Below are 25,989 nucleotides of genomic sequence, written 5' to 3' on the forward strand. Positions count from 1 at the left end.
TGTAGCGTGATTTTTCCGATCGATGGGACTTTTCCACCCGGTGCGATTTTCCTGACCTTTGTTCCCTGTCCTCCCTTCGGGATTTCTCCCTCAGTGATTCCTCCAGATCCTGGAGTTGATGTTTTAGCTGAGACACTTGGTTTTTTAGCCGAGCTTTCTCCCTCGGTCTCTCTTCCTCGAACACCAAAGAGACGGATTGACTATCAGACTCGTCAACCCTCTCCTTTCTCACCACACTGTTAAGTCTGACCCGGCTCCCCTCTGGTCTTCTTTCCACTTCCCTGTCAGCAGGGTCCCCTTGTACTTCCAGAGGCACCGCAGCTTGTTTGTTGATTGCTAAAGTGTTTACCTCCTGAGCAGCGGGAGGTGGGGCCTCAGCGCCCTGCAGAGTAGCCGTTCCCACCAGTGGAGCTACAGTGGGAACAGCGGACAACATGGGAGTTCCTAGTGCCTGACGCACAGCGGAGTAGTGAAGCAGCGCCATCATCTGTTCCATCGATCCAAACGTGATTTGTCCCGCTCCAGACGCGGGGGTTAAGCATGGCATGTCAGATCCTGGAGTCACCAGAGCAGATCTCTGGAGGCTTGCATTCAACCCTGTCAACGGAGTGGCGGGGATAGCCTGAAACCCTGGTGGGGCAGTGAAGGTAGCATTGCCCTGGAGGCCCGGGAACAATGAAGGTGGCATCTCAGTGGTGAGAGCAGCGGAGTCGAACTCCCTTTCTAGGTTGCGGTGTGCATCTGATGATCCCATGGTACCTACACATAAACAAAGTGAGAAGCTATTCTAACGACGAAAGAATAAACCCCTTATTACCGATTGGGGTCCCAATGTAAGAAATCCAATAAGAAATCCCGGCTTCCGGTGCAGAGACCGTTAAAAAATTCCCTTCCAAGTAATTCTACACTCGGGGAAATAAACCCAGAGTATAGATTGAGAAAACAGAGCCCTCAATAAAACTTCAACAGACGCAAAATACCCAGGGATAAATACAAACAGAGCTACCACCAGAAGATACGTTAGCACGATTGCATTAAACATGATAAGAAAAGGAATTATGTAAGAGACGAAGCTAATAATTTCGAAGATTAGTCAAGGAAAACATGGAGAAGCATGAATAATCGTTTCCCATAAGTGAAGATCATTCACAAAACAACAATATGGATCTCACCATAACTAAGACAAAGTGTTTAATCATCATATTATTGAGGTAAAACTCTTGTATCAACGACAATAAATACTCTCGACATCGACGATTAACCACAAAAACCCATAAATCCGCAACAAAGAACTCCAATACATCAGGATCAAAGCATAACTTCCCAATTCAATCACCGAAATCGAAGATTAACCACGAAAATCATGGAAAACGCCCATAAACCCCCTCCCTTAAACGAAAAGCGTCTATAAACCCCCAGCACAGAGCCAACATAACAAAAACAGGGCAGCAACTCCGATCCAACGATATAGAACGAAGATTTGTCATTCAGGCAAATGAAGTAACGGTAATTATCAACCTTAAACGGAGAAGACCCACAGATTTAACCACACGAGCCCAAGCACAACGAAGACTAACCATAGAAACCATGGAAACACTGATAAACATCCTTCTTAAATGAAAAATACCAGTAAATTAACAGTATCAGCCTCATCATAACGGAAACAAAACACCATTCCCCGATCCACCGATAAAACACGAGGATTAACCATAAAAACATGGAAAATACTGATAAGCACCATCCGCGAACAACAAACACTCACAGATCAACCACGCAAGCCCAATCATAACCAAAATGGAGTGCTAACTAACACCCTATCGCTGCAAACCCACAAATCCCCAACACAGAGCCAATCATTAAGCAAAAACAGAGCTAAAATTCCATAATTCACCGATAAAACCGTTAGATCTACGAATAATCTCTCCATTCTCCAAAGGAAACTCACATTTGCCCATAATTACCCCGATCCACAGTGAAGAAACGTAAATTTTCCCTAATTCATAATTTATAACCGTCGCCACCTTTTCCCCATGCACAAAAACACAATTGAACGTAGATCTCCCGAACTTGTAAGTAAATTTGCACGAAAACATAAAAACTGATCTACAATAACTTGAAACCTCCGAATGATGGCGTAATTGGGACCTACGCATGCAAATCCGGCGACGATTCCGGATCTGCATACGCAGGGGGTGGAATTCTCACGCCTTAGCCCATTTTTTCCCACAGACGGCGCCAGTTGGTGTTTAACGAAACCAACACCTAAAACTATACGATGAAACAGTAAACTATACCTATTGGGACTGATCGGAAGGAGCGAAGTAGAATGATCGGAAACTTAATACGAGAGAAAAATGACTGTTGTATTTGGAAAATAAGAGATAGCGTAAGAAATAATACACGAGCTCGGACCCTATTTATAGATTTACAAGCGGAGGGGTAAAATAGTAAAAACATCTTCGGTGCATGCGTCCTGCGTGGTGGAAGGGTACGTTGGTAATTTCGATAATACGCGGGAGACCTTCCCGCGCGTTTATTGGCTCCTCTGATGGAAATGTCTTCTCTGGCGAAGGCGTCTTCTCTGGTGATATTGACATCTCTGGCATGAGGGACTCCTCTGGTAAACACGTCTTCTCTGTCATGAAGAACTCCTCTGATAAACACGTCTTCTCTGTCATGAAGAACTCCTCTGGTAAACACGTCTTCTCTGGCAAGGGCGTCTCCTCTGGCGGTAGTGACTTCTCTGATGGAGTTGACTTTTCTGATGACGATGACCTCCCTGACGATGGTGACCTTTCCGGCGCGGATGATTTCTCTGGAGGAGAGGGCTCCTCTGTCAAGAATGACTTCTCTGGTGCGGATGACTCCTCTGGCTAGAGTCATTCCTCTGATGGATGAAATCCTTCTGGTATAAATGGTTCTTCTGACCCATACGGCTCCTCTGATGAGAGTGGTTCCTCTGATTTGTACTCTCTCCCTACTCTGCATATATTGCTCCTCACCAATGTTGATGATTAAATCTTCAGCAACTAGCCGACGAGGCCTAATTCAAGTGATAAAGTTGAGGCACTCAAAGATTCTCATTTGTGAGAGGTCTTGGGTCCAATCCCGTCCACCTGCGTGGGGATAGTTTTTCCATTTTTGTGTGGTGTAGAGGTCTCACCTACGTGTAAATTGCTTATTTGATTATATAATAGATACCTATAATTTGACTAGTATAATATGTTGATACTTCGTTGAGATTTTCCTAATATATAATATGTTTCTTGATTTAATGAGAAGATCAAGGAAAGAACCATGATATCATTCTAATCAGGGCCAAAAAACTAAAAGAATGCCTAAATTACATGTCGCGCAATTAAGCTGGTGATCATAAACTTGTATAATTGTCAGACACATAGAATACTATTTGACCTATGTTCGATGTTTGAATATGTTATATTTACTCTATTTAGATATTGTAAGTAAGTGAGTGTGTTTGTCGGGGTACACACTTAAAATGTTGGTGTTACCTCACTACAAAAAAACGTACTATTACCGACGGCAGAATCAGACACGGCCGCCGGTGAAAAACTCTACCGACGGCGCCGCCGTCGGCAATTTGCCATTGCTAATCGGCTCGTCGTTAACGACGTTAACGACGGCGACCGCACGCCGCCGGCAATTAACGACGGCGATGCTGCCGCCATTGCTCGTCGAAGAACGGCGGAGCTTTACTGGAGATTTACCGACGGTAGCCGCCGTCGGTAGTTAGCGATGGCGTTGTTACCGTGGCAAAATTTGCCGGACAGTGGCCGAGAAGTTGCCGGAAACCAACGTGTCTACCGACGGCGATTACCTTCGCTAGTCAACGACTGCCGGCGGTATTTTTATTTTTTTTATTATTTTATTTTATTTTATTTGTTTATTTATTTATTCTATTTATTTTTATTTATTGTATTTCTACAATTTTTTTCCGTATTTATACTGTATTGCATAAGTTAGTCGAACTTCCGAGTCGGTCACCCAATTTCCCAGTGGGTCATCTATCTTCCTTGTGCTCTTTGTCAAGCACACTTAACTTTGAAATTTTTTTCAAATGGTCACCAGTACAGAACATTCGTATTATTGATATATCTACACCTATTAATTTATTTAAATGCTATATACTCACTCATATATTTATAATCTTAGAATATGTGGAGATAATACCTGAAAGATGTTGTTAATTACCGATCGAGTTCGTTTCCGTCCTTATTTTTATCGTCGGTAAAATATTTAATTATTAATTAAATATATTTTTTTAACATTAAATATATATATATATATATATATATATATTTTAACATTAACATTAATACACCAAAAGTGTACGGTGGTGCTTTCCGGCGGGGTGTCGTGAAGAAGGCGGCGTAACGGGGTCGTCGAACTACAATGAAAATTAGTGAAAATTAAATAATTATATATAATTAAAATGAGAGAGAGAGAGAGTTACCGGGGAACAGCGGCGGCGGCGGCGGTCGGCGGCGGCGGGTGGCGACCGGAGAAGCAGCAGCAGCAACGCAGGGGGAAGGATGTGCGGCGCAAAGTGGGAAAAAAGGGCTCTGCACGCCCTAATATTAAAACGATACCGACGACATTTACTGTCGCTAATTAGCGACGGTAAAACGCCATCGGTAATGTTATAAAATTAAATCGATAATGTTGATAATATATTTACCGGCGCCGGCGGTTTTGCCGTCGGTAATTGGTCAGTGACTGAGAAAAGGCGGGTCGCCTGAATTGCCGTCGCCGTGCCCTCGATATTTACCGACGGCCTCTCCGCCATCGCTATTTCCCGCCGCTAAATCGTGTGTTTTTTGTAGTGTCTAGCTTTTGACTTTTTACTAGTGTTGAAGTTTTGAGAAATTATAGAGACATAGAAATATTGAGTCTTGTATAATTCCTGTTGTAATTTAATCTCATATAGTGAATAATTTTCCTTGGTCGAGGCCCCAAGACGTGGGTTGTTTAACCAAACTGGTTTATCATTTTTGGTGTTCGTTTTCAATACAGTACGTACTGTTTGTTACTATTTTTGTTACTTATTAAATTTTTGTATATGTATACGTATTCACATTGATTGTTACATCTCATTACGTATTTTATAGATTAGTCATTCTTTCATAATATATTAATCATTTTCAGGGTTCCTCGATCGATTGGTTCAAAACTCTCGATTAACTGAAATTTAATTTATAGCAAACCACATCTCTTACTTTTTGTTTGGCAAAATTAGCAATGCCAAATTGAAAGAGTCGTGATTAATTATGTCACACACAGGAGATCATAAATACATATTTAATGATAAACTTGCGCTGTTCAAACATACCTCAAATGCAATACATCATTAGGCTACTTGAGGGTGTGGATCATTCGCTCATTCTTAATAAAGAGTTGGTATATATCATGTACATTCAACCCTATAAATATATATACTAAAGTCACCCATTTAATATATATATATATATATATATATATATATATATATATATATATATGCATCCCTACGTACCGGTCCGCACATACACACGAATGTACAGGAGAATTTGCATTTAAAAAAAAATATTGAACTCGATAGATCATGACATATTTTTCTGTGAAGTAAGAATCAAAGTCCACATAGTTTTCTTACCTTCGTCTTACATTTGGGATGACACTGCATAATCTTAGCTATGGTATACATGTCGAAGTCGAAATCATCATCAAAGTCATCCCCATCGGAAGCTTGAGATGATTCGAAATAGTCGGTGGACTCAGCTTCGGTTGTGCTTAGAGGATGCTTGTAGAACAAGTCTTTCCATTTAATCTCTTACGCTCTTGCTTCAGCTAATGTATAATCTTTGAACAAAGTTTGGGCTTTAAGATTATACGGTGTCATCATAGATCTTCGTTCATCGAGCATGCATCCCTCAATGTTAAAATTTGTTCAACTGCTACCGTTGAGGCCGGAACCGCAAATATCGATTTTGTCATGATTGCGAGAATAAGGAATTGAACTTGTTTCATTAACCATCAGTGCAATACATCGACATTATTTGAACCTACATTAAGTAACTCACCCCCTTTGACTCCCTTAACTAGTCATCTAGTTCGGATGATTAACGTTGCCACTATCACCCACTCTTTTATTTGTGAAAACATTATACTCCCTCCGTCCCACGAATCTTGACACATATTTCTTTTTGGGCCGTCCCACGAATCTTAACATATTTCCAAATAAGGTAATAATTATTACATTCTCTCTCCTATTTTATCACTTTTATACTTTATTAACTACACACTTAAAACACTGATCTACAACTCCTTAATTCCCGTATCGAAACCTAACATGTCAAGATTCATGGGACGGAAGGAGTATTAATTTGCAACAAAATAAATTGAACTAAGCGCAAGAATTTTCGGCAAGCAAATATCTTATTCAACTTTATTGACCAATTAGAAAGTCTCTCGATAATGTAATGAATTGGCCAAAAGAAAATCTAGATATTAATTATCACCCAAGCTGCCACTTTATATTTGAAATCATTGCGAAAGATAACTTTAACTAAGTGACAATAAATCATGGGTGGGTTTGAAAGTAGTATTTAACTTAAATATGCATATATTAATTGCCATGTAGACTTTAGGGGTTGCTATAACTAATTAATATATAGATAGACATATAGCAAGTTGTTGATGCAAGTGGAATATTGTTGTTTTGAGGCACTTTCCATCACTCGTAAATTATAAAACCATTAATCTTAGAACATTGTTTTCATCTACTCCTAATATCGCGTGAAACCATTTATGTAAACAAGTTAGTTGTTCATTTTGAAAAAAAAAAAAAAATACATGAGCAATTCATCTCTTCACTTCAATAAGAGATATATATGAATGATTGATAATGTTGTCAATTATTTTATATTTATTTTTAATAATTAGTGGAAGGAAACATTTGGTTTCCGATTATGATTGCGTTTGTTGGATCAATAACTATACATTTTCGGCTTAAATAACATTATATATATACATGGATAATTATGGCCATGGCTTAATTAATTCATTTTCAAAATTTGCAACTAATTAAACCATAATATCACCATGTGTTGTTTCTACTTAAAAGTGTTTCGATTCGTGATATCATTTCCTTAACTTATCCGTTTGGTTTTTTTATTGTGATTGGGTTGAATGCCATCACTAATGATATTTTGTATTGATAACATCATACTTTTGCATAACCCAACAATGTGATAGAATTGTTCTGAAAATAGTCCGAGCCCTATAAAATTGACTCGAAAACGATGTGTTAAGTTCCTCTGATAATATGAAAATCTTCTTCTTATTTAATTTTCAATTTCATTACTTTGTTTTAAAAAATTAATATAACAGTTTTTTTTAGTAATTTATGAAATGTATTTTGATTCAATATTCAAAAGTCATACTCATTATTTCATTTCTCTTTTAATCTAATAACTTAACATATACATTTAGAAATAAAATTTAGAAAAAGATTATCATTTAAGCAAATATGTGAACATTTATCCCACTAAAGAGTTGCATATTACTCCATTCGTCTCATAACAACATAAACAATTCGGAGTGACACGGATTTTAAGAAATGTTAGTTGTGAGTGAAAAATGAGTCTAATTTTATAAAATTAATGTCATGAGAGTAATAATGAGTTAATTGAGGAAAAATAGTGGTGGACCATGATGGTTTTGTTGTGAATAAGTATAAAAATGAGGGATAAAAAATAAGGGGATAGTGTACAAAAATGAAAATATTCATGTTTTTGTGAGACGCTCCAAAATGATAAATTGTTTAGCTATTTTACAATATCATCTATATTATAATTATTTTTTTATAATTTTTAATTTTTACAAAAAAAAAAGAACCGGTAATAATTAAGTTAGGCATAATAATAATTACAAAGTGTTAGCTCCCATGATGACATGGACAGATATCAAATTTGGCAACGTAACATGGCACCAACAGAAGCTGTTCGTCTACCTAAGGGACTGCAATGCAAGTGTTTAATTTGCCACTTTAATTAAACCGCTTTTTTACACTTATTTTCTCTAACTCGGCTTTTTTACACTTACACTTTGATTTTTCCCTCGCAAATTCATGTGACAAAATTTATCTCATAAAGCGATCTCAAAGAAGATTATTTCGTATTCCTCCTCGGCTCATCACGTCTACACACGGTTAAAGTATTCATCGTAAAATTTAGTGTATTCATTGTTAAAATTAATGTAATAAAAAGAAAATTTTCGCTTTATTGAGAATGCGAACTTCATGTAGTACATTTATTCAATAAGATGATGCATACATCATAAATATTGATGATGGAAGGGTTGAAAAGGATCTCCACTTCAGCTGGCTGGAACTCCTTCTTCAGCTACGACTCCATCTTCAGCAGAACCTTCTTCTTAGCTGGGATAAACACATTCGTTCGAGCACCATGCAACCTTTGACTTTTTCATAGTATTTTTTTAAGTCATTTCTCATGGATTTAGATTCCAGCATGTTACACTCTAGCTGAGATCTTTGTGATCCATCACCTAGTTTGGCTTTCATCAGGGTTTTTGCATCTTCGAAATCATGAATTTTTATAGTCAAGTATGTATTAAGTAGTTTTTTATTTTTCAAATGCATCGCTTTGATAGACAATTTTGCTTTGCTATGACCATAAATAAGAGACATAGTGACATGGATAGATTCTTTCATATGTAAGACTGTACCTATGGAAACCCATTTTCAACCATGGTCAATTAAATATTACAATCTTACGAGTTACTATAGCAAAAGATGTTTCAAATTTTTAATAAGTGACGTAACAACTTTTTTTTTTTAATCAAAAAATAGCAATTTCATAAAGACGTAAAACAAGCATCAGAAATGCCCAAGATTAATTACATAGCAAGCTCGAAAGATTGCTTGAGCACCGGGAAGAAAAGGAATCGTTCCAGTCGAACAAATCAAAGATAGAGTTCCAACTCCACATTCTTGCCTTTATTTCTAAACTTGTGCTATTATTCCTTCGTCTCCACAAAACTCAAATCGTGCATCTTCAAAGAGCCTTCAGAAATCGTCTACTCTAAATCTAATGCAGTGTATGATGAAATTTTTGACATATTGTGAGATAATTGCACAGTTATTTTTATTATATTTATATAAAAATCTTCTATTTAAATTGGTCTTTACCACAGTACTTCCACCGACGTTTCACGACAGTAATTGGTCCGCGAATCTCATGCGTTTTCGAAGGTAAGAGAATGGTCGACGTTACACTTCTTCAACCACACACCTGCAATCATATTTTTTTCTGCTGCACATAATCCAACGTGAAAAATAACCAAGACAAACAAGAAAATCGTGCCCCAAATACAACTACATTACACCCAGAATATTTCAGTTGCAACAAAGTCACAAGTACTTAAATACATTTATTGCATTCCCCCAAAACGGTACTCATCCCTATGCACGCCTCATGTCTCTATATATTAACATATCTATATATAAATCTATAAACTTAGGCATATAATTGAATGAGTGAAAATTTGAAATGTCCTATTAATTTTTTAAGTTATATATATTATTTTTTATAAATATAAGTTTTTTATGCATTATTTTTTAAGTACTTTTGATGTTGATGAGTTTGCTTGATTTTTTGTGAAAATCTTATGTATTTGACTATTTGACAGCTATTAGTCTAAAAAAGAATACATTTAATCGGTGGGTGGTCAGATTATTTCATTGGGCGATCAGATGATTTTACCGACCGGTCAGATGATCTGGGTGGCAGATGATTTTACCGACCGGTCAGATGATCTGGGTGGGGGATGATCTAATCATTCACCAGTTAGATGTATTCTTGATTGACAGCTGTCAAATCGTTGATTTTTTCAGACAAATAGCTATTAAATCAGTTAAATGTGTAAGACTTTCATAAAAAATGAAGTAAATCCATCAACATTAAATGATGAAATAGATCCTTACTTAAATTAGGGCATGAAAGGCAATTTCTACCTATTAACACTAAGAGGTGGTCTCCTGTACACCCAGGTGTACCATACACTTGACCCGGATCTTGATCCATCTGGGCTATTCTGTCTCATTTTTTCTTGGAATGACACTAACACTAACCCTATATTGGAATGCCACTAACACTATTTTGTTTTATAAATAACACTATTTCGAAAATGACACTAACACTATATTGAAATGACACTAACACTATGTGTAAAATGACACTAACACTATATCAAAATGACACTACTATTTAACATCAGATTCGAGTCAAGATCCGAATCGAGTACAACTTAAGTGTCCAGAAAATTTTGTATAACAATAATTGAAATACTGATCAAAAAAAAAAAAAAAAAACTAATAGAAAGGAGACGAATGGGGTGAGAATAATTAAATAGTTGGAATGGAAATAAAAAATGGCATTTGGCATGATTGTGGCATTGAGATGCGACAGAAATGAACAGAAAGAGATTAAAATGTCGTGAGAGGAAGAATAGTTGTGCGATGGTATGGAATCATTTGAGACAATGCCAATAGATGATATCTTGCATCTGTTTGGTTGTATTGTATTTGCAGCCCATTCCATCATCATTATTCATCTACCATCAAATGGGAAATATTAGCCAAAACGGCGACGTTCCGTCCTTTGTTTCCACGTGGCTCCAGCTGTAGAGGAGTTGTATCCCTATTTTATTCTTCCCGTTTTTGGCCATTTCTCTCGACCTACTTCCCCCTCCTCGGCAACCCCCCAAATTCATGCATCATCTAATTAATTTAATTAACTTCAATTAATTTGCTACATTCAACCTATAATCTATTTAATCTTTGCAAACTACACCCTAAATTTCTCAAGCAGTATGTGTGTTGAAAATTCTTCTGAGAAGGGTTTGGATTGGATGATTTGGTTGAAAGTATCAAAGATGAATCTTGTGCTTGTGAGGGAAAAGCAAAATTTTGCACGAGCATTTTGTGAAGATGATTCTGTTTTGATCTTTATCAAGTCAGTAGCTTATATTGATCGATTATTACGATCATCCATGAATTAGTTTAAGAGCATCCACATCTGTTGAGTAAGTAGCTTACTCATCTAAGAAGGGGATCACTTATGAGTCAGTAGCTTATATTGATCGACTCGTCCCATACAAAGTCCTCTTAACATAAAGGCAGATGAGTAAGGCTCGAGTAAGCAATCACCTATATCAGTTTTACTCATCCGAAAAACGACTCAAGTCCCCTCGAATGGAGTAAGCCGACGTGGATGCTCTAATAGAGAAGATTTATAAATTAAACTAATTAAAATATATTTTTTTAATTAATTTATGATGATTAGGAATGTGGACATTTAACATCACTCCATTATTTTATTTTATGTTATGAATTGTGTGGGCATTCATAAATCAATAATTCTATGGAGCCACATTGTGGCCACCCACACACTAATATAATAGGGATAATCTTGATTTATTTAATTTATTTTTTTAAATAAAAATAGGATTTAGTTATTTTATTATATTCTCTATATTGTACTTATTTTTTAATTTTTTTTGCATTTTTTATTTTTAATTTATTTTTTAATAAAAATAAAAAAAATTACCAAAAAATTGCAAAAAAATTACTATAATGTAGAGAATATGATAAAATGACTAAATCTTATTTTTATTTTAAAAAATAAGTTAAATAAATTAAATTATTTTCTACTTAAATAAATTGTGGGCAGCCACCACAATGTGGCTGTTTAGCATTACTCTTCATAAATGTCTATCTCAGAAACTCAAACTAGCGTACGCGGCACACAAAGTGTGACATACACATACATAACATAATCAATCATCCACTACTTTTAAGTCATCTATTTCATCTTTTTCCTTTATTATATTATTATATTTTATTCCAAAATGTTTTCTGTATATGTCAACGACAACATAGAATGCGGCATTATGATTATTTAGTTGAAAATATTTACAAGCGGAGCATTTCTTAAAATAGGATATAGTCGATATTATGATGAAATCACGATGAGATTAGAATTACTGCAGAAATTAAATTGGAAATAAATAAGAGCGAATGCTGATTTTAAACCGCCCTCCAATTTTTAATTTTTTAAAAAATAGTAAGAAAAATGAGAGAGTGGTTAATTCCTGCAACTTAATCTCAACAGAAAAATTATGTTCAGAAATGAGACAAAAAAGTTACCCTCGACTCATCATTACGCACTATATTTACAGAACGAGATATTTCGTTTTCCCTAAAATACCCCTACTCGGGTATGGCGCTCAGCCTCGCCGTGACCTTCCCTCTCCGCCCGGCGGCGCATCTCCTCCTGCCAGATCTACTATCCCCGCCGCCAGCGGCGGGTTTCGCCGGCTGCCTCAGATCATTCTCGCCGGGAAACACGAGGATATTCCGGCGGCAGCCGCATTTGTCGCCGCAGCCGCCGCCGCTCTTGGTGAGCGCCGAGCTGGCCTTGACGGCCAATGCCGCCATCTCCTCCGCCTGCAGGCGGTGGCTCAGCTGGCTGAGCGGCAGCGCGAAGTAGAGCTGCCCTGGCTGCAGCTCGTCGTCGTCGCCGACGGCCGATACGACGTCGTCGAAATCCATCTCGTCGGAGTTGCAGATGAAAAACGCGGGATTCTTCTGCAAGACGTAGGAGACCTTGACCGGATAAGGATATTCCTGCAATCTCCCGTCGTCGAGTATCAGCTTGGCCGTAGCTACGGATGTGGATTCGCAGGAGCTGCATATACCCATAATTCTGTGAGTTTTACTTTGAATTAAATCTGGAAATGGAAGTGAGAGAGGGCGTATATATATAGAGGAGGGGAGGGGTAATATTGGAAATTGGAGGAGACACGTCAGCAAGTGAAAACAAAAAAAAGGAAAAAGAAAAGGTAAAATGTGTTTTTATGAAAGAGGGGAAGAGTTGAATGGGCAGAGCTGCCAACCTGTAAACTTGTGGGTGACAGCTTGTATGTTGGCCCTATTAATTCCTTCCTTGAAATTATGGTTTCGAGCTCTTTAATTTTTTTTATTTTTTTTTTTGCTTTTGTTTTTTTTCCATTTTTTGTTTTTTGCTTTAGCTAGTACGAAGGTTCCCACATATAATGCAAAAAACAACACAATCTAGCCCAATATTTTGTAATTCGAGTTTATTCTTTGATGGATGATTTAATATAATTAAAGTTTTGTTATTTTTCGAGATGTTGATCGATATTAGATCACGAAGATGAGCAATAACACCAGAACTAATTAGTGTGTATTAGTGGCCCCCCAAAAGAATCTCGGATGCTTTACTATTAAGGGAATGTGGAGTTTGAATAATAAGGCTTGATTAATAAAATAATCATTTTCTCGATTTGCATTTCAGCTTTAGAATCTACGTATAAATACTTGAATTTTATATTTTTTTTGCACTCAACGAATTTTCACCCACCGTCGTTACTGGCATGATAGCCGAATTGACATCCTAAATCCAACAATTACATGTTGTAGATCTCACATTGATAACAAACTTATTTGCTTCATCATGCACTTCAAACTTTCCTCTCAATCAGATTGTCACGTCAGCAATGATTTTGGGGTAAAAATTCGTTCGAGTGCAAAATCAGAAAGAATACAAAGTTCAGGTATTTGTAGGCCGATATCCCTAAAATAATACATACTAATCAAGTTTTTTTTTTATTTGTATGATTGAATCTGTGAATGATAATCCGACCCATATCTAAATCATCAAATTGAGTGATTATTTAGGTGGATTAATATTTAATCACTGCTCCAATTTTATCTATCTCATTCACTAAACTAAAAGCCCCCTTGAGTATTATCAATAATTTGATTTAATTTAAATTAATATGTGGTTTTATATAGCTATACACAGCCGTACAATATGATAAACTTTTCAATAGAAAGTGAAGTTATCTTATCGAGCCGTGCAATTACAATGGTTGACATATTACCTAGTTGATATGAACTTCTTCTCTAGTTGCTAGCAACAATAGGTTGAATTAATTAGTTGAGCTGCATGATGGCGAATTTAGATAAGTTATAAAGTAAGTCACATGATATATGTATATATATATATACCTTTTTGATAAGTTATTAGATGGTCAATCCCAAGTAGCTTGCGAAAGTAATTTTGGGATCATTATCCATCACAATTATACATAAATTTTTATAGAAATTTTATCCACATGGTTTATGTGTTAAAGATTTTGTTATGGATTCAACTAATTCAATAGATACAATTCAATATTGTAAACTAACACTTGAGTCTTGAATTAATAAAGAGTTTACCTTCCTTTCAAAAAAACCAATACTTCAATATTGCTTATATGACTAAGAAATTTGATTCAAGTTTGATGTTTTAGCACTTTTAGTCTGTCTATAAGGAGACACTAAGCAGTGCGAACTCCTGCCTATGAATAGTGAGATATATGGTTCAAACTACACTGCTCCCCTCCAATTTTTTTTTTAAAAAAAAAAAGAAAAAAAGAAGAAGAACTTTTAGTCTATAACGCCAAAAGAAGTCAACTAAAAGTAAAAATGCCTTTGATTTAATTAATTCAAGAAATAGGAGATGAAGATTAAAGAAAATAAACGCCGAAAATAACTGCATGCATTAACCAGCTGTACTATTGTTTTCTTTTTCTCGGCAAGTACGACGCATCTCTTAATTATTTGAGGAAAAAAATGATATGGGTAAAGGTTACATTTAATGAGAAAATTTTAAATAAAAAAACGTGGTATATTTTATTATGGGTACGAATAAATCAAGCTTTCGTCGAATATATCACTGTTTAAATCTCTGAATGTCAAGTTGAACTTTTAAAAATTGTGTTTGAGCTTTGTGTAATTATAAAATCAAATTGCATATAAATCGAATACACTTAATTCATAACTTCCAATAATACTTATAACACTTTTTCTCCACTATCAATACACTTTACAATTTTTCCTTAAAACGCGCGTCGTCCCCAAAGAGGAAGCCATTTCAGGGACGGAGGGAGTAATTTTTTTTTTTTTAGAATTACAAGAGGTATCTATTATATAATCAAATAAGCAACCCGCACGCAGGCGGGACCTCTACACCATACAAAGGTGGAAAAACTATCGACACACAGACGAGGCCACTACCCACACAAAAATGGGAAAACTACCCACACATGCTGGATTGAACTCAGCTTTGCTATTTGAGCTAGGCTACATTGGCGTAAACTGTATTATCATGGAAGGACAAATTATATTATATATAATGTTAGTTATTTAGCGCGATGATTAATCATGATCATTTATATAATCAAAATTTATGAAAAAATTAAATTAGTTTTTATTTCTTACGTACACTATGAAATATGAATGGTTTCTAAACCCACGTATATATATATCTGCAGTGGAATGTTTGTACTTTGTGGTAGCTAAATTTGATCTAGTCGCAAACATAAATAAATATGTTCCAATTTAGTATCAAAATGAAATAAAAATATTTATTGACGTGAAACAATTTGATTTGGATAGTGGAGAACTAGAAAATTGGAAAAGAAGCAAGATGTAGTGGATGGATTCACGTGATGCAATGGTGGGTCAACAGTACCTAACAACCATCATATTTCTTCCACACTTCTAAAAAGTATATATGTCCCATGAAGCATGACCTAATTCTTTTCGGCACACGAAAATTAAGAAATTTGTATTTTATGTGTTAAGTGTAGTGGGTGAAAAAGTGTAAAAAGATGAATAAAGAGTAAATTTTTTACCATTTTTAAAAATAGGTCAAGCTTCGTGAGACAAATCAAAAAAGAAACTAGGTCATGCTTCGTGGGACGTACCAAAAAGGAAAGTGGGTATATGTATATGTATATAATCTTTTTAATTTCCATTTAAAGTTAAATTTTGATCATATCTCAATTGCAATTGGCTGCAGGCATGATAGCGAGTTGGCAATATGAATAGTGGTATTTGATTGGTGGTTGATGGATAACGGTGTTTTTTTATTTCACCAAGGACAAACACATTATCTAATTTTGTATTTAATTAATTAAAAAAGGCTCAAAAGTATAATCATAGATGTAGATGTAAAACCCTAGAAATGATTAATTTTTTGTGAGATAAGATAGGCTGGAGCATTGGACCACCGAATCCTGCAGCCAGCGGCTCAGTTAAATAATTTATAAGTTGGGCCACTTAATTTATTTGGTAGTAAATAAACTCATTTATATTAGGATGAATAATTGCGTAACAGATTAATTGACGAAATAAGAATGAAATGATTAATTAATTGCCTGCTCTTTTCTATAATTCTTGTTGGTCGTCGTGTCGTTTTGAGGTTGTCCCCATGTTGCTTGATATTCTAAATAATGGTGCGTCTCCCGCCCCCTTGAACAATACTTTTCTCTGTCTCATCCCAAAAAAGAAGAAATGTTCTATCCCCGCAGAGTTTAGACCTATTAGTCTGTGCAATGTGGTTTATAAAATTGTGTCTAAGGTCATTACGAATAGGCTTAAAGTGTGTCTTCCCTTAATTATTAATGAGAGTCAGTCTGCCTTCGTTCCGGGTCGTCATATCACGGATAATGCTTTGCTTGCTTTCGAAATTTTTCATATGATGAAAATGAATAAAGCCAAAGATAAGGGTGTTTTTGCTTATAAGTTGGATATGGCTAAGGCGTATGATAGAGTGGAGTGGTCTTTCTTGGAGTCGATTCTGACACATTTGGGATTCCATACTTCTTTTGTTGATTTGATTATGAGATGTGCCTCCTCTGTTTCTTTCCGTGTTTTAGTGAACGGTTTTCCAGGGGGTGCTTTCCAACCTAGCCGAGGTCTTCGCCAAGGAGATCCTTTATCTCCTTTTCTATTCCTCTTTTGCGCCGAAGCTTTATCCGGGTTACTTCGACAGGCGGAAACAAGACAGTTAGTGCATGGAGCTCGACTTTGCAGAACGGCTCCATGTGTGAGTCACCTGCTCTTCGCCGATGACTGCATCATTTTTGGGCGTGCTAATTTGAGGGAGGTGGAGGAAGTAAAGAAGATTCTTCAAGCCTATGAGGCGGTTTCAGGTCAAAAAGTGAATTTGGAAAAATCCACAATTTCTTTTAGTAGAGGGGTTTTGGAGCAAAAGCAGATGGATCTCGCGAGACAGATGGGGGTTACTCTAAATACAAATCGTTCTAATTACCTTGGAATTCCGAACATTGTGGGCAGATCGAAGTCTGAAATTTTTCAGATGTTGGTGGATAGAACTAGGAAAAAATCAAAGGACTGGAAAAGGAGATTTTTATCGGGTGCTGGCAAGATGGTGCTCATCAAAGCAGTGTTGCAATCTATTCCTAGCTATCTTATGAGCTGCTTTGCACTCCCGGATCAGATATGTCAAAGGCTAAACAGTGTGGCTGCTAGTTTCTTTTGGGGCCAAAAGGAGGATGAACGTCGAATCCATTGGCGTAGCTGGAAAAGACTGTGTTTGGCTAAAGGCGATGGTGGGCTGGGTTTTAGAGATCTTTCACTCTTCAACCAAGCACTTTTAGCCAAACAGGTGTGGAGAATTTTAAGGGATGATTCATCACTGCTGGCTCGTTCACTCAAAGCGCGATACTTCCCGCGGACTGATATTCTCCTGGCAGGCAAAGCTCATAACCCTTCTTTTGCATGGAAAAGCTTGCTTGTAGGACGTGATTTGTTAGCGGAAGGAGTTGCGTGGAAGGTGGGAAATGGTGCAAGAATTAGAATTGGCATAGACTCCTGGATACCGATGGGCGAAGGGAGATTTGGAAAGGCGTGTGTGGCGGAGACGTTGTCAGATGTTAAAGCTCAAGAGTTGTTCTTGTATGGTTCTTCTAGATGGGATGTGGATATGGTGTTGACCACTTTTAACCAGAGTGATGGCGGGAAAATCTTATCACAGTTGCATGGGAATCCGAATGAAGAAGATAAACCTTTCTGGCCTTTTGGCAAATTCAATTCCTATTCGGTGAAATCGGGTTATTGGCTGGCCTCTGATTTGAAAAGACGGTCTGAACCCTCGCCGTCAAATTCCTATCGGGAGTTTTGGAGGTGGATCTGGGGGCTGGATGTGATTCCAAAGATCAAGCTCTTCATGTGGAAATGCTTAGCAGATGCTCTCCCAACAAGTTCTGCGTTAAGAGGAAAATCTATTGACATTGATCCGATTTGTAGGAGATGTGGAGAGTGCAACGAAGATATGGTTCACGCATTGCGGGATTGTGTATGGACTAAAGCTCTCTGGGCGGTCTCACCCCTTAGACTCCAACCGATTCCAATTGATGATATTTGTTCTATCCCCGAGTGGTTTGAGCGGATCCGGCGATCACCCCAGAAGGAGAGTCATGCGATTTTTGCTTCCCTTGCTTGGTCCTCCTGGTATGCTAGAAATATGTTGATTTTCCAAGGTAAAGTGATAAGCCATGTTGAGTGTATTCAAATTGCCCAACGTGCTTGCTGGCCGAAGAAGATGTGCCCGCCCACTAATCAAATGAAACCCCGTAAGATTCTCTGCTCGAGGTTGGGTCAGCTTAAGATCTCGTGTGACGCTGCTGTGGTGAACGATGTTGGGATTGGTGTTGGGGGTGTTTTGCAGAAGGGTGACGGTGAGATCGTTGGGTGTCGTTATGGAGCTCGGCGAGGAGTCTTCTCTTGCCTGGAAGGGGAAGCATTGGCTGTCCTGGAGGGGCTGCGGCTGTGCATTGAGAAGGAGGTGGGGGATGTGATTGTGGAGACTGATAGCCAGATTCTGTACTGGTGTTTGATGAAGAGGGAGGCAGATCTTTCCTATCTTGGGGACACTCTTGATGAGATCTTTAGAATGATGGACTCGCTGCATGAGGTTGCACTTAGCTGGACTCCAAGGGAGGGTAACTCTATAGCTGATAGGCTTGCTAGTTTTGCACTTTCTAGTTTCTCGCCTTTTATTTCCCAAGGGTCTCTTCCCTTTGTACTGAATTCTTCTTCTTCTGAGTAATGAAAGTTTACCTCTTGTTCTCAAAAAAAAAAAAAAAAGAATCGAGGATACGTTATGGAGTTTACTTTTTAATGTTAAATGCATAAATGTATAGTATATAATTTACTAAATTATAATTGTACAACCAGCTAGGGCTGCAAATTAACTAATCGAACTACATGGATTTTAGCTTCACAAATAGTAATAATTTTATTTGAATTTGTTTAGTAAAATTCACAAATAGTAATTTATTTGAACACATAATATTATAAATATTCCATAACTTATACTTTTATCTTTTAGTTAGTAATTTATGAATATATATATACTATATAATAGTGTTTTGTGTTCTCATAAAATATTCTCCATTTTCGTCTTCTATTAAAAAGTTCTCCAATTTTCAATATTTTTCATTAAATATCACACTATACAAAATCTGGTGATGAAAACATAATTTATTTGGCCAGAGTTAAACGTGGAACTTCTTTTAATTTTTTTTTCTACTAAGCATCATAGCGATGTCGTTTTGATGTTTAGGTGGGAAAAAAAATGAAAAATGAATGGTTGCAGATTTAAGAGTTGATGTTGATGAGATTTTGAAGATAAAGATGAACGAGAAATAGAGAATTTTTCATTTTTTTTTCACCCTAACATCAAAACAATGCTTGGATGGAAAAAAAAAAATATTTCTGCACCAAATTTTGTATCGCGAAACATTTTATATAAAACGTTGAATATTCGAGCTCTTTTAACAGAAAACAAAAGGCTTGACAGTTCTTATCTTGTGTCAATTTAATTCATCACTCAGACATCGAAAATTTAATTAATTAATCTCACACTTATCTCTTATAAGTTTGTATTTTATTACTTAATTATGGTCTAAGTTAGGAAAGTAGTTTTCTTTTTGTAGGGTAAGAAGAGTGGTGAAGTCTTTCAACCATAATAAAAGGGTATTAATTATTATTCGATTTTTTTTTTGAGGTATTATTTGAAATTTATTGCTCAAGGCAGTTTTGTAGTTAGGGTTAGAGGATAAGGGCAGATGCATCAATAGCAATACGAAACGTGGCAAGTTGGCAAAGGCTTCGAAGCTGAGCTGGAAAACATGCAGAAAGACACGTACAAAAAGGGGCGGCCTTTTTTGGATATTGTATCCCACACTTACTACACCTACTTGCTCAAATCTACCTGTGCTGTTTCCTTCTCTTCTTCTCTTCATTTTTTTCTATTACTATTCTACTGCAACATTACTAATTAATTAATCATGCACATATTCATTATAATATATGCTTTAATTAATGTTTTGAATTGGTGAAACTTCACGACAATGTCGCATAAAATGATCTAGCTAGGCTACGCGTGTAAAAGAATTTAGAAACATAACGAATAATTGACACAAAATTAGTCAACTAGAATACACACAGAGATGAGATTGTAAAAAAAAAAAATCATATATTCTTAATACTATTTAATTAATAAACATAAACCCTATATTGGGATTTACATAAAATTTGAAAGGTAGACCAAATAATATATTTATATTAAAAATAAATTTGGGCGAATGAAATTATAACGACCGTTTTCATCGGTCGTTAATTTGCGACCGTCAAGACGGTCGTTAATCAGCTTCCCAATTTGGTCGTCCTTTCGCGATGGTCCGCAGATTTCGGTCGTTAGCACCCCGGACGACGAATCAAATGGCGACCACCAAAAACGGTCGTTATTTTGGTCGTTGGGCAATCAATGACCGTCTTTCGGGGTCGTTAGAGTCTCTCTCTCTCTCTGAATAATCACACTCAGTACTGGAAAACTAAACCTACCAAGGAAGCAAGTTGGAGTTGAATGAAACCAAGTTGCATAGTTAGGTTGGCTTTTGCTTCTATGGGAATCTTGGGCATGCTTCGCTGTGATGCTGCACTTTTGTCTACAATTAATCCAAGGACTGTACATAAATAATGAAATATTGGACCAACCAAATAATTTACTTCAATTTTAAACAAACTCTTTGCTTCCAAATGCAATGATCATCTTATGTGGGCCAATTAAATATATAATGTTCTCATGTATTTGGCCGTCCTCGAAGTTTCCTTCATAAAATATATATATAATCACGTTTAATTCAATTAGATCAATGTGATATTACATAGATTGGTTCTACCCTATCTTCTTTCTAAGTTGGGAAAATTCTACTAATTTTTAGAAGGCAAAAAATTGTATTTAATTTAATTAGAACTAATTGATTCCAATTGAAGTCATGAATACACCAAAATATATATACCTCGTTTTAGAATCAAATATATAAATTCATAATATTTAAATTTTTAATTTTTGTTTGAAATTTCCACCCGAAATCAATTTGAAACCGTACGAATTGGTATTCCATAATAGGATAGGCGAGGGATGGATTTCGAATATTCACATTAGGGAAAAAAAATTGAAGTCAACACTTAACAATTTCATTGTTGTCATTATATTAGAAAATATTGCAAGTAATTAATTGAATAGCTATCTTTCAAATATAGCTAAATCAATCTTAAAGTCTTGTACACTTTCTAATTCTTTAACATCAAAACAATTTTTTATTTCACACATGGTTTCTATTCGTTGAAGAGGTCAACTCGCACGTCTGTCACAAGTCAAATTTTATTTATTTATTTATTTGAGAACTTTAGTGTGATAAATAAATATCCACAATTTTGCGTTTGTTTGTATTTAAGAATCAGAAGATTCAGTTAGCAACTGTGATAAATACATGTTTAATTAACAGAAAACGATGATTTCTAGGAGTGATATTTTTCAACATGCTTGGATGTTGCCAACTTATTTTCTCTATTTTCTAAGATACCGGTTTAATTTGCCTTTGCTTTCAGGTATTTCTCCACATTGCAGCACCAATATATATTTCTTCTTTTTTTTGCCTTTGTAGGGTATTGTTTCATCAGAAAAAATATGTAAATTGTGTGTTGTAATTGCATTCAAACCTCAATCAGAGGTGAAGAGATAACATGAACATTTGCGGTGCGATCTCCTGTGTTTGAACAGTGAGGTTTCGGGTTCAAACCTCACTGCTCCCCCCCCCCCCCCCCAAAAAAAAAGATAACATGAACATTTGTGTTCCTGGATTAAAATTAAACAGCGCCTTAGTTACCTTTTATTTGTATTTTTGACAGTTTCTGGAACAATATCAAGTTATTACTTTAATTTATTGTCCTTATTCCAATACTCTTGTGTTGTATTCAAGCTTTGGTCATAAAATTTTCATTGGAAAATGATGGATGATCAAATATGATTATTTTCTCCCTTTTTTATCATATGTTTAATAGAGATGAAAAGATAAGAAAATGTTGGAAAATATTTTCACACCACTATCCTAGGATAATATTATCCAATATTGGAGAGAAAAGAAGTAAAAAGGACCTGGCCGATAAAATATTTTACCATATTCGAAAGAAAAAAAATTTATTATAAAAAATAGGTGAAAATATATTTTTCTTTAAACGTACCCTTAATAAAATCCCAATTTCTCTAATTTTCATGCTATTGCACAGGGTCATTGCTAGTACTATATTATATTAAAACCCCTAAGTAATTCATCTTTAAGATAATAAATGAAATCACATGAGAATATTGATGTAGGATATTTTATTGATTATATTTCTAGGAGGCGGTGCGGTAGGACCGCCGCATTGTGCGGGTGGGTTCTATCCGCCCCGAAACTGTGCCCACCCGTCCTAACTCGATTCATCTTAATTTGAGCTTTTCGATTTTTCTTAATCTTCTTCTATTTAGTTACTATATATACCGTCGATATACTTTTAATAATAAATAATATTTTTGTAAAATAATAAATTATATATTTATTAATAACAAATAAAATCATACACATAAAATACTCCCTTCGTCCTACGAATCTTGACACGTTTCCATTTTGGGTAATAATTATTACATTTTCTCTCCTACTTTATCACTTTTATTACTTTCTCTTTCATATTTTATCATTTTTATATTTTATTAACTACACACTTAGTAAAGGATTATGTAGGATAATTTGTAGCCAGGATATTTAGCGTGGATAATGACAGATTATTAATACTGAGTTGGTGTTTGCTATCATGGCTAAATACAGAATATCCTGGTTTAAGTTAATCCTAGGGGAGGTGATATTATTAATCCTAAGAAATCTGGATTAATAATACTGGGTCGTGGGATTAAACCGGGTCATCCGCATTATTACTAAATAATACCAAATACTAGACTGATCTGTACTAAATTAAACACGCCTTTAAAACAATCTACAACTCCTTAATTTTCGTGTCGAATTCAAATGTGTCAAGATTCGTGGGACGAAAGGAGTAAGTTATTTTAAGTCTACACTATTTAGGATTTAATGATCGTTGCATACTTGCATGTACGATTCCATGTTACGAATTATTGTTCGTTAGTTATTTTAAAAAAACAAATGATTTGTTCGCACACCCATGTTTCGAGAACAATTTGAAGTCTATAATAAAGTGAAGGAAAAAAAATCATCAAAATAATTTATTAGGTAATTAATAAATGACTTGTTAGATGAGTTTTTTTTATAAATATTGTGTGTGGATGAGTAAAAATATAAGAATATATGTTATAAATTGGAAAGATAACGTACGACAATAACAAAAAAAAATGAAACTTATCATGAGGTGAGGGAATATAATTTATTTTAATTTGCTAAGATAGATTTCATTAATGCTCTATTATGCAAAGCTTTTTTTTTTTTTTTTCTTGAAACGTCTATTATGCAAGGTTATATATACCGTAAAATTTAGTAATTGTGACATTCTAGCTTCATTTAATTTAAATCAATTTGGACCCATGTATGACTATACAATGTATCTGCACTCCATCAATTTTCGTAGTCTAATCACTTTGTCCCCCTCAAGTCATTTCCACTTCGAAGAAACAGGATAAAATAAAAAGTTCATGCTGTAAGCACGTATAAATGGGAATTAATTAAAATTATTTTTCTATTATTTGATGTGACTATTATATGTTGTCCTTCTCTTTCAATATTTCAATGAGTTTTTTGGTTATTTTTACAAATTTTGTACAAAGAGTTCTGTTTATATGCAAAGGAAAGCAGTGTAATAATGGTTTCGGGGTTTAAACTTGTTACAAATGATAATTTAAGGGCCATTGGGTTATTGGGCTTTTCTATTAACTCCTTCATTGTATTATTTTAACATAATTAATTATAATTTATAACCTTAACTTTAAGCAAATTTTAATTTATAGCTTAAACTTTGATTTACTTTTTATATAGTTCGAACTTTGAAAAATTGTTCAATTATAGCCAGAATCACATTAAGACTAAGGCGGTAACTCTTCTTTATTGAAGTTACACATGAAACAATGACGATTGCCATGAAATCAAATCCTAATGTATTCTATTTCAACGATACATAACTTATAAACATTATCTGACCATCGGTGATCGGATTCGCGTTTGAAAAGTTGCCATAAGTTGCACTAACTTTAAGGCGCGATTTCGACTACATCGGTGGTCACGATGTGCTACCTATCGTTGTAAACCTTTTTTCGTGTAGAATACATTAGGCTCTAATTTTGTGACAATTCACCATCTTTTTTCGTGTAAAATTAAAGCTATAAACTAAAATTTGTTGAAAGTTTCCACATCCAACCCCCTTCCTTTCAGGAGTTTGGTAATTTATAAGATGTTACTCCCTCTATCCATGAAAAATGGGGCACAATTACTATTTTCGACATCCACAAAAAATAGGGCATTTTCATTTTTAATACATGGGTCCAGTTCTTTTCCTTATCTTTTGTCCATATACAAATACCCCTTATTTACAAAAAAAAAATGCCTTTAATTCAATCTTAACCATTCATTTCAAACAGTGGTGGACCATTTTTCCACTAATCATTTTTTTATTAAAATTTGTGCCCAATAAATATGCTTAATTTTTTGTGGACGAATAAAGTATTTTATTTTATTTTTCAAAAAATCTTAACCATAATCCGACATGGATTCACTGTCTTATCTAATCATACCTAATAACATAACAAGAAAATGATTTAAGACCGCACTTGAATCGCATTAAATTACACAATGCTAACTCATTAGGCATTCTAATTAGATCTCGACGAGGATGCATTTATTCCAATAATTATTAAAAAAAAAAAAGCGTATGAAAAATGTAATTTTGGGTGAGCAGAAGAAGACACGATCTAATGGTGGGTCAGTGAGTGCAATCGCATGCATGCATGCACGTGTGCTTCATTTAGCTGTCATTTTGGGAAAACATTAGCTGCATTCGTGTTTCATTAAATATTTAAGTTATTTCATATTTTTGTGTTCGTCGCCACCACAGAAATATATAAAAATATAAGTATGTAGAAACCACCGTATCTCCTGAGCTTGTTAAATTAAATGCAGTTTGATACGATGGTATTTTGGGGAGCTTCACCAACCGGCAACATGTCCCAACAATAATGCACTTACACTTCATCATCTCCCCTTCTACATATACTAGAGCTTCGAGTCGGAGTGTTTTTTACGACAGTAACTTAGGTTGATTTGAAAATTAGAATAATAACTTTTGGAGTTGTAAAAATAGGATACTAATTAATAGGTATTGCACCCGTAAGATATTTCTCGACTAATTATCGAATTTTCGAACTTTTCTGCATGGATCAACCACATGACATCCTATCTGGAGCCATAAAAATGACGTGCTTGCCACATAATCAACCCTTCCGTGCGGATCGTCATGTGCTTGGTCCGTGCAAATAAAGTCCCAAAATTCAATAATTGGTCCATAAATGTCCTGCGGGTACAACGCAATTATTAATTAGTGTCCTATTTTTATAAGTCCTAAAGTTATTGTCCTAATTTCCAAATCTACCTAAACTATTGTCTTAAAAAACCCTCCGACTCCTGGAGCTTCTATGACGGCGTCTCTTTTTATAATATATATGTGCTCTTCAATTTTACTTGTAAATA

At 35.4% G+C, this 25,989-nt stretch overlaps 1 protein-coding gene across 1 annotated transcript; it reads right to left on the reverse strand.

Annotated features, from left to right (window-relative positions):
* Nucleotides 1–12,101: 12,101 nt before the first annotated feature.
* Nucleotides 12,102–12,982, reverse strand: LOC130989854 (uncharacterized). Its single transcript, XM_057913992.1, has one exon. It carries the CDS (start codon nucleotides 12,779–12,781, stop codon nucleotides 12,290–12,292), a length of 492 nt encoding a protein of 163 aa, XP_057769975.1. The 5' UTR covers nucleotides 12,782–12,982; the 3' UTR covers nucleotides 12,102–12,289.
* Between the last annotated feature and the right edge of the window lie 13,007 nt (nucleotides 12,983–25,989).

This window comes from Salvia miltiorrhiza, chromosome 6 (assembly GCF_028751815.1).
Source record: "Salvia miltiorrhiza cultivar Shanhuang (shh) chromosome 6, IMPLAD_Smil_shh, whole genome shotgun sequence".
Taxonomy (NCBI): Eukaryota; Viridiplantae; Streptophyta; class Magnoliopsida; order Lamiales; family Lamiaceae; genus Salvia; species Salvia miltiorrhiza.

Excerpts from the sequence above, each read along its gene's own strand:
- LOC130989854 (XM_057913992.1), bottom strand. The coding sequence starts at position 12,781 with ATGGGTATATGCAGCTCCTGCGAATCCACATCCGTAGCTACGGCCAAG.